The following is a 12,662-nucleotide window of genomic DNA, read 5'->3' on the forward strand; positions in this document are numbered from 1 at the left end:
AAGACGAAAAGCAGAAATAGTGTAAATTTCAAGGTCGTTGGGATGTACGAATAATGCTTTAGAATAAAAAAATTAACGGGTCTACATAACTTCAAAGACATGGTCCATGATGTAACAGTTCTTAATAGCTATCCAGTGGGAAGTGATCATAGAATGGTAAGAGCGAAGATCGTGCTAAATCTTCAAAAACAAAGATACAAAATGATAACAAAAACACACCCAATAGGATGGAATCCAATGGAAAACACCATGTCCTTCGAAGAGGAAATTCTGAGATGTCTAGAGATAACAAATATAGACGTTGTGGATGTCGAAACCTTAAATGATAATTTAATAAAAGCTATTAAGAACGCAGAGAAAAAGTGCAATACCTAGGAGAGATAACGAGGAAAAAATTAGTCAAGAGACAAAAAGACTTATGGAGACACGAAGAGAACTTAAGAACAAAAACGATACGAATGCACGCGTACTACAACAACTTAATAAAGATATTAATAAAGTAGTGAAAAAGGACGTACGACAATATAACACAAAAAAGATTACAACGGTTGTCGAGGAAAATAAAAGTTTAAAGGTGCTGAAGAGATGTCAAGCTCTAAGTAAGAAGAATATTGTTAAGCTCGCAGATCAAAATGGAAAAGGGGTAACAGATAAAGATGAGATACGTAAGGTAGTTGAAGAATTTTACACAGAATTATATAGAGAAAGGGGTAAGAAAGACGGCACCAAGTTGAGAAAAGTCCAGAATGCGGGTTCAGAGGATATCCCAGAAATAACAATCAAAGAAGTCTCAAAGTCATTAAATCGAATGACAAACAATAAAGCAGCTGGTGATGACCAAATCGTTATTGAAGCAGTTAAAGCAGGAGGAAAGACAGTATTGAAAGCATTGACACAATTATATAACTTATGCCTTTCAAAAGAGGTTACACCATTTCAGTGGAATAAAGCTGTTGTAGTAGTCATGCTCAAAAAGGGAGATATAACAGAGCTAAAGAACTATAGACCTATTAGCTTGTTATCTCACGTTTATAAGTTGTTTATGAAGATAATAACTAATAGATTGACATCAAAACTAGACTTCTATCAACCTTGCGAGCAAGCAGGATTTAGAGCTGAATACGGAACAAATAATCATTTGCAAACCATTAAGTCGTTGATTGAAAAAACCATTGAATATAATATATCCCTGATACTTGTCTTTGTCGACTTTGAAAAAGCATTTGATACGGTCAATGAAAGTGAAATGCTCCAAGCTCTAACACAATGTAGAATAGATCACCGATACATATCCCTCATCAGATACATCTATCAGCATGCTATAGCCTGTGTAACACTTAATAAAGATACTGGGACCTTTCGTATTGAAAGAGGCGTTCGGCAAGGAGACAACATGTCTCCTAAATTATTTACAACGTTGGTATAATATGCTTGTAAAACAATAGATTGGAACGAAAAGGGCATCAATGTAGATAGAAAATGTTTAAATAACCTTAAATTTACAGATGGTATCGTTCTTATTGCAGACAGCTTTGATCAGGCACAGATAATGCTCCAAGAACTCCATACTGCCACAAAAAGAGTTGGTCTTAAAATAAATTTTTCAAAAACACAATTTATGACAAATTTAGTCCACAACAAAATTATCTCAGTAGAAGACAAAGATATTGAGCCAGTTGACTCCTATAAATACTTGGGCCATGAGATCAGAATAAGTCGAGACAACCAAACAATCGAGCTGAAAAGAAGAATAAACCTCACTTGGGCTGCATTTGGAAAGATGAAGGAAATTTTTAGGTCTAAGATTCCAATGTGTCTGAAAAGAAAAGTATTTAATCAGTGTAAGATCAGTTGATGACCGGTGGACAAAAAGAATTTTGAAATGGAGACCCCGAATACAAGCTAACAGAAATAGAGGTCGACCCCCAACGAGATGGACAGATGACATAAAAAGAGTGACTACAAATTGGATTCAGATGGCGCAAAATCGGACTAAGTGGAAAAGCATGCGAGAGGCCTATGTTCAGCAGTGTGCTGAAAATTGATATTGCCAATTGCCAAAAAAATGATATTTTTACACTTTTAGGTTAGGATATCTTATAAACTAGACTTAATTCGGCAATTTGGAGCTCAGTATTCATTATATCAAAAACAAAAAAAAAACAGTTTATTAAAATTAAATCTCTCCTTTTAGTATTAACATTTTGCAATATTTTTTGTGAATATTAAAAAATATGAATTTTGGATCCGCCAATGAACATTGTTCAATGTAATGAACTGAAGAAGAAGTTATTCAAATATGCTTTTGTTGGAGATCACAGGTTCCGCTGCGGAAGAATCGCGAGGTAGTTCTTTAATGGGATGATATTTTTATTTGGTTTTACTTTGAGAAATTACTTTTAATGGAGGTTTTCCCGAACAACAACAGAGGAAGGAAACGGGCTAAATTAATAATCTACATATGAGAATTCCGGGATAAAGACACACGAGTATTAGAATGCAGGCACTCAAAAGAAATTGCTGCTTTGACTGATATAAGACTAACGGATTTTATTGGAGCTCGGCGTTTTGTTAGGGTTTTATAATACAGAAGAGAAAAATTAAAAAGGGGTATTAAGATTCATATTATACAGATAGATTTTTATATAATGCAATATATATGCAATAATAGCAATTTTATTAGCAATTTATTTCTAATAAAATTGCTATTATTGCGTGCACCTGGTAAATTGTAAACAACTATTTTTAAAACACAAATATGATTTTAGTTAAGTAAACATTGACTCTGGACAGTTCATATTTATTTTGAAGACCAACCCTATACTATATTATATATACTATACTATATCAACGACTCTATGTACTTGTTCTATTGAAGTATGCTTCTCTCTGAAACCAAACTGATGATCTGAGACAAGATTATTATCAGTTTAGTATCTTTATAAGTCTTTTCGCTATTGGCCTCTCAAATAATAACAATTACTGGTAAAAAAATAGTAGGACGATAAGAAGTATGTTTGTGTAACGGTTTACCAGATTTATGGATCATTATTATATCAGCAACTTTCCATCGCTATAGTAAGGCATTGACAAGTAGTGTTGTCAAAACTATTTCTTTATCTGGTAACCCTTTTAAGATAGTTCCTGTTATAAGGTCATAACCTAAAGCCTTTTTGATTTTTAATCTATATTTAATAACACTTTTCACTTCTCCTTTTGACACTGGTTCAATTTGCTCACCTGGCTGTTCAATTGTTGCTAGACTTTCGTAAATATAATCTTCTTCAGCACTGACAAAGGGAAGAGGTTAAAAAATTTCTTTAATATATTTTCCAAAAATGTCTCTGTTTTTTCTTGATCTCTTCTCGTCCAAGAGCCATTTGGGTTTATTAATGCCAGGATGTGTTTAGTGGCTTGTTTTAAATTCCTGTGGCCTTCTAAAGTTAATGATCGGTATCTGCTGTTGATGTTAAATTTAGCAGATAATTTTCAACGTAGGAGTTTTTGTGCTATACTATTGTATTTTTTAACTGTCTTGCGGCTCTATTGTAGTTTATTTTATCTTGCTCCTGCCTTGTGTTTTGTCATATCTTCCTTAATCGCCTCTTCTTTTTAATTTTGATTCTTATATGGATGGGACCAATTCATTGGTTTGATCAAGAGTGCGAAATGGCCAAAAATAGAAAGAACGCAGCATATCAAAAAACCATTGACGTAGGTTGTACACGGAGAAAAAAAGAAGAGTATAGACGTCTTAGAAGAAAGGAAAAATGTATCTATCGACGTTAGAAGAGGGAATACGAACACTCTGAGTGAGATACAAAGTTTATTCGATAAAAATGAAACCAAGAAATACTACAAATCCTTAAATACTAGCCGTCGAGAATTTAAACCACGATTAAAAATTTGTAGACACTAACGGTGAAATTCTACATGATAAAAACTCAGTTCTTAACAGATGGGCACAACATTTCAGAGAACATCTAAATATAAACGATATTGAAGGAGGTTATGCAAATGCGATCCTAAAACTTAAAGAAAAAAAAACCCCAGGAATCGAAGAAATCTGTTCGGAAATGTATAAAAAAGGTGGTGATCAACTTTTTGCAGCAATCCATAAACTAATAGTACATATATGGCAGTGTGAATGGGTACCAGAAGAGTGACTGAAGGGAATAATATGGCCGTTGCATAAAAAGGGTGATCAACGGGAGTGTAAGAACTATAGAGGCATTGCTCTGTTAGCATCTGCGTATAAAATCTTCGGCAATATTATATTTGAAAGACTTAAACATTTTACAAAGGATATTGTTGGTCAATATCAATGCTGATTTACTGCTGGAAAGTCAACTACACACCAAATTCAAGCACATAGGCAGATTCTAGAAAAGTTACTAGAATATAACATAGATACACACCATCTCTTCATTGACTTTAAAGCAGCCTATGACAGTGTGAAAAGAACTGCATTATATAATGCAATGATAGACTTTGGGATCCCACCCAAGTTAGTTAAGTTGACCCAACTAACAATGCAAAACGTAAGCTCATGCGTTAGAATTGAAGGAGAAAACTCTACGTTCTTTGACAATAATAATGGTCTAAGACAGGGGGACGCGTTGGCGTGTCTCCTCTTTAATATTGCCTTGAAAAAGGCAATGAGACAATTAAATCTTAGAATGAATGGAACTATTTTTAATAGATCGAAGCAAATTCTCGCATTCGCTGACGATATAGTTATAGTAGGCAGAAGTATGAGAGACATGGTGCAATGTTTTACAAAGCTGTGGACGCAGCAAGTGAATTGGGACTTGTGGTAAACGAGGAAAAAACCAAATATATGTTGGTTTCTAAAAACCCTCGAAATATCCAACAGAGAATTCAAATTAACAACCATACCTTTGAGCAAGTCAAAGAATTTACATATCTTGGATCGCTAGTAAACACGACAAGCGACGAAATAAAAAGACGCATAGCAATAGCAAACAGAATCTGGGACGAATTGTTTTGGGAAACATTTCAGGGAAGTGGGAGATGAGAGAGTTGTACGGAAAACCTGGAATTACATCACGAACAGCTTATAGACTACGGAAAAAGTGACTTACGTTTATCATCAGGATTTAAAAAATAGAAATAAGGAACTAGGGAACTGCGGAAATTAGTTTTTTTTTGTTTTGTTTTTTAATTACCTATTTTATAAGTTCTCTACACAAAAAGTTAACTTTTATTTATAAATTATATATAAGATCCATTATAGATTATGGTAGCTTCCTATTTGGCTAGGCGAATAATAAATTACTCATTCAAATTAGCTACTCTACAAAACAAAGCTTTGCTACTCTGCATTGGCGCAATGAAATGAACTCCAATTGAACCATTAAAAGTAGAAACTGTGGAACCTCGGTTAGAGCTGAGAAAAAAATTTTATTAACAGAAAAAATGATAATCAAGTGTAAAGTCAAAAATGCACCACCAAAGTTAACATATTTTAATAATTCATTAATCAGTCAGATATTAAACAAATAGTAAATATGTACTGCTTTTTTCACAGATACGTCAAAAGATCCTAATAGCCCAGGATTTTATGCTCCCACTACAAGTACAACGCACATTCAAATTGAGTAAAAAACATCCATTTTTACAGCAGAAGCTTTCGTTATTATGAAAAATTCGCCAAAATAAAAAAAATTGCTCTCTCGAATGCAAGAAACTGAAAAATTGATTTTTGTTTGGGTAAAAGCACACTCATTCATCACATACAATCAACAAATTGACAAGGCAGCTAAAGAAATCATACAGTTGGGAGATGTTATACCCTTATTAAAATTGTATGAAAGAATAAATACACCCTAGGATAATTTATATCAAATGTTCTAAACAATACAGATATTTCTGTTTGACAAAATGTAAGATACATATTGCTAGAACCAGACATTCAAAAAAACTACTGGTTTGAAAATTAAAATCTTGGATCATATATTTCTTAATTGTATCAAGTATACTATACTTGCTACATATTATTATTATATTATAATAATAATAAATCTCTTTTTTAAAAAACAAAATACTATTCCTTTACAATAAAATATATCAGTAGAGCGAGAATCTGTTGGTATACCACTGTGTAATAGCGTCATACAACTGCTCTTTTACCTAACCCCCCGAAGATAGGATAAATAGACTATATTTAAATAATAAAATATGTATTTTACAATCGATCAGAAAAATATTGCATATTAAATTTTTAAAACTATTTATTTTTTAAATTCTTAAATTACTGTTCAGCTAACAACTGCTCATAAATTAATCTCTTGAACTTGACACCAGACAAATTTCTAATACTATAAGAGAAACTGTTTATATTGCAAACGATTATATACAAAAATGAACATCTAAAAAATTATGTTCTGTGTTTAGGTACAGTGAGGGTATTCTTGTGTCTAAGATTAAGATTATGAACGTCAGTCCTATAAGTTATTCGATTGTATAGGTATGGTGGAACTCTTTCTTGAATGATTTTATGGTAAAAATATAAAGCATGTAGTTTTCGACCATTTTTTATATGTAGCCACTTGACTACGGTGAAGACATGACTTATCCTTTGAAATTTCCTGATGTCAAAAATCAAACAAGAATTTTTCTATTGCTATTGCTATATTTTGCTATATTCTCCATGAATTAATTTCAGTGAGACACGCATTGTAAAGCATGTCACAATAATTTAATTTTCATAAAACACGAACATTACATAATAATGACTTTGTGGCCCTACTTAATAAATTACAGCTTTGATACAGTAATTTTAAAACAGCGTAAGCTCTTTGTAATAGATCCTTGAGGCACATTTTGATTAAATTTTACTGCTTGACATCTATTAGGAAGATATGATTTATTAAGATCAACTGCTCTCGCTTCTAGACCAATGTATTTTAAAATAGAGAATAACACATTATGGTTAATTGTATCAAAAGCTTTTGAGTAATCTAGAAAAATAAGAATTACTATTTTGTTTTGGTAATAGACTCTAAAAATATCATCCGTGATATTTAATAAAGCAGAAAGACAGCTATATCAGGAGCTAAAACCGGACTTCATCGTAGAGATTATGTTGTTATTTTTTTACTGCGTTTGTAACTGAATCACCTTTTCCAAAATTTTAGATGATATAGGAAGTACACTTACTGGTCGTAATTCATTTATGCTTCTGTAATTTTAGCCTTCGGTAAAGGAATAACATTGTTAAGCAAAAGTTAATGATATGTGTGATATAAGGTAGAAGAAATGGAATACACAGTTGCAGCGTTAATATGTTAATACCATCATCATCAATAGCTTTACTTTTTATGTTATTAATAATATGTAAAATATTAATTTCAGATACTGGTTTAAAGGTAAGAAAAGGACTGAGGGAATTATTAAAGTTATTTTCATAGAATATTTGTATACTAATGTCTGCTTTCATGTTTGGTATACATCAGTCAGACCTCTTTAGAAAAACTCTAAGAAGTTTAAACATTTACGGTCCCTATAATGTTATAAATATTTTGGCACCAAATTATAAACGTGCTTTAGATTTTATTTAAGTTTCATATTTAAGTCTAAAATTAAGTTGTAGAATAACTAGATTAGGATTAGTTCAGTTAAATTGTATTTTTGCTAGGAGAGTTTTGGGGTAGTTCTGATTTTTTCATTCCATATGTTTTTTGGGGTGCTTAATCCGAATCTGGGGTTTGCGGACAAAATTTCGTGACGCAACATTAAAAAAAACAGAATAAACCGTTTTTTTTTCCTTTTTCGGGGTTTTTGCTTAAAACTCGAAAACTATCAACTTTTGGTAAATGGTCTGTTTACAGAAATTAAAGTACTTGAAATTTTCTACAAATACCAGTATTTAGTTTTTTTTTTAGACGAATCGTTCGGTTTCTAGTGCGAGTTGAAAATTGTAAATTTTTAGCAGTTTATGCAAAACCCACTTTTTACATTTCAATATTTATGTTTTATGGATGCTGTCATTTGATAAATGTCACCTGGTTTTCCACACAAGTAATTAAAAAGAAAAAAGGCAAAAATTATGCAAATTCAGTAGGTAGGTAGAACTCGTAACAAAATAAAACTTAAAATCTCGTTACTTATGATCATATATTATTATGATTATAAATTATAATATGCAAAATTTATATGAGCCGTTGTCTTTTGGAAGGCCCTGGCTGAGGTTCTTCGATAACGATGAGTCCTGGTTCTGCTTGTTCTGGAAAATAAAAGTTTAACGTTAAGTCATTTATCAAGAAGAGATGAAGATTGCGAAATAGATTGTGAGATTAAACATACCTTCCGCATCGTACTGAGGTTTTTCGATGGCATCGGGTCCTGGCTCAGGGTCTGATTGCTCCATCGTCAGCGTCGGGAGTCGTTCTCCTGGAAAATAAAAAGAGGAGAGACACATATCATATATCAAGGAGAGATGAATGACTACAAAATAACTTGTCAGATCCAACATACCTCTCTCTCTTTCTTCAGTTTCTTCTACGTCTATGTCAGAGCTGTCTTCTGGAGGCTCAACATTGTTACACAGTCCTTCGCATGATGCGCATATTGGGGAACAATGGAGTCCCGCCTTCCTGCATCCACAATTGCGTTGTCAGCCCTTTTTACATTTACATGAAATGTACCGGAGTATTGAGTTTGGTGCAGGGTCCAAAGTAGTTGGTACTGGCACAAGACCACTACTAGTTTTTTGCCATCCCCACTCACTTGGGTCTTTTTGTTGATCGTTAGGTGTGGCTTGACCGGATAACCACTGCTGCACCTGATAGTAAACTCTCAGTGAATCTTCTCGTGCAGCAGCTTCAGTTGGGGACAATGAGGAAATGTTGGTCTTATTTTTGAATGATGAAGATACGTATTGTTTATATCTTAAATCGTTTAGTTTTATCTCTTTTTTCCATATAGAGCCGTGAGAAACATGTTTCCTGCTGTGGCAAACTCATCTTGACTTGAATTAGGGTCTTTGAAAGCTTCAATTACCGATTGCAAATCTTTGTTCTTCTGCAGGACTTAAAGAAATTTCAGTTTCCCTTGATTAAACAATGCAGAAGTAGTATCACACCACTCATCGCATGCAGGAATAAAATATGATCCAATAGGATTTTCTCGACAGCCAGATGAGGGTTGTAGAGGCTTTGCGAAACCTTTCCTTTTCCTAGCTTCAAAAAAAAATACATTTTTTATATCAGGGCTACAAAGGCCAATCAAAATGACCAGTAGGTCGATATCTTCCCCCACCACTGTCACATGCTCATTTGACGGGGCCATCTCAAGAGCTGTTGTGATAATTAGGATATCAGCATCTTCCACAGCTTGCTTTGAATGAATTTTTGCATCATGAAGTTTCTCCATTAACATAGATATAAACCGGCTCTTGTTTTTTGGGTTTGCGAGAAAACTATCCTGCGACACAGTCTTCATTTTAATTAACTCAAATACTAGGGGAAATTAACTGAAAACCTTTCAATACAAATCTAAAAAGTGGGTTTTGCAGTCACACCGGTACAAATTGCCAATTTTCAACTTCCACTTGAGACCGAACGGTTGGTCTGTACAATAACCAAAATAGTGACATTTGTACAGAACTTTAAGTACTTTAATTTCTGTAAACAGACCATTTACTAAAAGTTAACAGTTTTAGAGTTTTAAGCAAAAAACCGGAAAAAAGCAAAAAAAAACGATTTCTTCTGGTTTTTTAAATGTTGCGTCACGAAATTTTGTCCGCAAACCTCAGATTCAGATTTAGCACCCCAAAACACATATGGAATGAAAAAAAGAACTTCCCCAAAACTTTCCTACTAGTATCACTTTACAGTACAAATTTACTGAATTAGATGGTAACCTTAAATGTCTCTCCTTTTATTTATATACCTACCTTACCGTGGTCGACCTAGTATTTGTTTTCAAATACTGCTCAAAACGACACCTGGGTGAGAAAAGTTTGCCCATGTTCTAATCCTAAAATGCTTAGTATTATTAATAAATCGAAAAAATTACGTTGAATACTTACTTCGTTTCTGACTGCATGGACTAATACTAAAGCCAAACCAAAATATATTTCAAATATTACCACATGCTAAATGATAAAGTACTTTAGCATAGAAACAAAATAATATGAGTTCATATTTCAGATCAATTAAAAAATCCAGACCAGTTATAAAGTTTGCATCGTATTAATCGATATTGAGAAATATAATGTATTTAAAAAAGATTTCGCGCTGAAGCAATCAACTTGAAAGCAACTTCTTAAGATAAATGTTTAATAAATAAATAAAAAAATCGTCAGCGAAGTGTTCATATATCCTTTGCTAATAATGATAGTAGAAGAGTTTCCCAGAAATTTTAAAATTAATGCAACCAGCGGACGTGCATTAACAATCTATCATCATACCGTTTTATTCTCGAAATCTCATGCATATATGAACACATATATACACTATCTCTTCAGATATAATAAAAGTGTAGTAAATGTAAACAAATAAAGTGAATATCTTATTGACATTATTGAGCTTTCAGTGTATCGACGGGATATGAGGATTCCCTTTGTTTGACGAACCATTGTCTCGACCACTATTATAGTGATCGGACTGGCAGCCCCTCATAATGCGGATTATAATAAAAATTGTGTTTTTGGCATTAATCTTGTTTGTTCTGATCTAGTGTTTGCAGAAAATTGGAATCTGTAATTGATTTTATTTTAACAGTATCTTTTTGAATATAAATATTAAGGTATTATACAGAAAAATAAGCAGTATCCGAATATAGCTCTGCGGAAACTCATGTATTTGTTTTATATTGTAACGACAATTTAAACTCTTTATTACACATTTGAACATGTGCATTATCCTAATTATTTCTTATTTATTTCTTTTTGTTATTTTCCATCCATATACTTGGTTTTTTACTTGATTTGCAATAAGACCATATTTCCTAGATTGTCCTTCAAATTTGTCGATCTTGTTTCTTGATCTTATTAAAAATACCAGATCATCTCGAAACCTACACTTTGCTGGCTATTGTATAAAATATTATCATTAATCTGGATATCTACTCCAATTATTTTTCTCAATAACCTCTTCCTCTAAAAAATCATACGTTATAATTATAACATAATTATTTATATATATACTACTCTCCAAAATTAACGCACCACCCAAAATGGACCATGATTTTGAAACTATATTTCTTTTGAACCCTTAATTGTATTTCGATGATTAATTTTTCACATTATAGGTATATTTCTAATTAATAACTATAATGATGTTTTTTGAGAAATCTCAACGTTTACCTATATACGGGGTGTATAAATAAATGTGTGTTTTTTAATCTAATTTTGCAACACCCTGTAGAATGTATTTGAAACAAACGCTCTTCTTCTTAAAGTGCCTATTCATTCTGGATGTTGGCGATCATCACGGCTATCTTTACTTTATACAAAAAGAAACAAACGCTACATGTTATTAATATTTTGAGATTGCCTCACTCTTTCTCCATATTTTCGTAAAAAAATCATCTCGATATATTCTTCTTCTTTGTGTGCCGTGCTTGTATTCAAGCGTTGGCTATCGTCATATTGACAAGCTGATGAAATGATTCTCGGTCGGCAGCTAGATGAAACAGTTCCTCGACCGTTCGACCTGTCCATTGTCTGATGTTACGCAGCTAGGACAGTTGTTTTCTTCCGACCCAACGTTTTCCTTCGATTTTGCCCTGAATGATTAACCGGAGTAACCGATATTTAGGTCCTCTCATTATATGACCGAAGTATTGGACCTTTCTCATTTTGATGATGTTGATCAATTCTCGCTCTTTGTGCACGGTCTCTAGAACGCGTTCGTTAGATATGTGTGCTGTCCACGGGATTCTGAGCATGCGACGGTAACACCATAACTCAAACGCTTCTAATTTGTTGAGATTTTTTATTTTTGTTGTCCAGGTTTCACATCCATAGAACAAAGTGGACCAGACGTAGCACTTCAATACTCTTAGACGTGTGGTCAACGACAGACTTCTACTGCATAATACAGAACGCCAGTTAATAAAGTTTTTCCGTGCGAGTTCTATTCTGGTCGAAATTTCTTCGTCACTTTCAACCCTGCAGTCAATCCAGCTACCCAGATATCTAGTGTTTCACCCTTTCCAGGATTTTGTTATCTAATCTTAGCACTGAGTCTTCGATATTAATTTTTCCGACCACCATCCATTTTGTTTTTTTTTGCGTTGATTGTTAAGCCCTTTTCAGTGCATTCGTTGTTTCGATATCATCTCGATATCTTTATTATCAAAAAAGGAAAGTATGTTCAAAGCATTACGTGATTTTCTACTTTCCAAAATTAACGCACTACCTCAACTACACCATAATTTTTAAGCTATTTTTCTTTTGAATTCTTAATTGGATCTCGATGATTTTTTTTCGCGCTGCAGACCTATTTCTAAGTAATTACTATATTATTGTTTTCTGGGAAATATCAACGTTTCATTTCAAAAAGCTTCATTTTTTTCAACATTTTCGTAAAAAAATCATCGATTACTTTATTATCAAAAAGAAAAGTACTTTCAAAGCATAACGTGATTTTATCGAATTTTAATAGTCATTAATGAAAGCAGTAAGTTGGCTA

General features: G+C 32.9%; 1 protein-coding gene across 1 annotated transcript; it reads left to right on the top strand.

The window, feature by feature from the left end:
* The first annotated feature begins 418 nt into the window (after positions 1–418).
* Positions 419–7,389, top strand: LOC140451742 (uncharacterized). Its single transcript, XM_072545587.1, has 2 exons — positions 419–877; positions 7,378–7,389. Exons 1-2 carry the CDS (start codon positions 419–421, stop codon positions 7,387–7,389), a joined length of 471 nt encoding a protein of 156 aa, XP_072401688.1.
* Positions 7,390–12,662: the final 5,273 nt, after the last annotated feature.

This window comes from Diabrotica undecimpunctata, chromosome 10, assembly GCF_040954645.1.
Source record: "Diabrotica undecimpunctata isolate CICGRU chromosome 10, icDiaUnde3, whole genome shotgun sequence".
Lineage (NCBI taxonomy): Eukaryota > Metazoa > Arthropoda > Insecta > Coleoptera > Chrysomelidae > Diabrotica > Diabrotica undecimpunctata.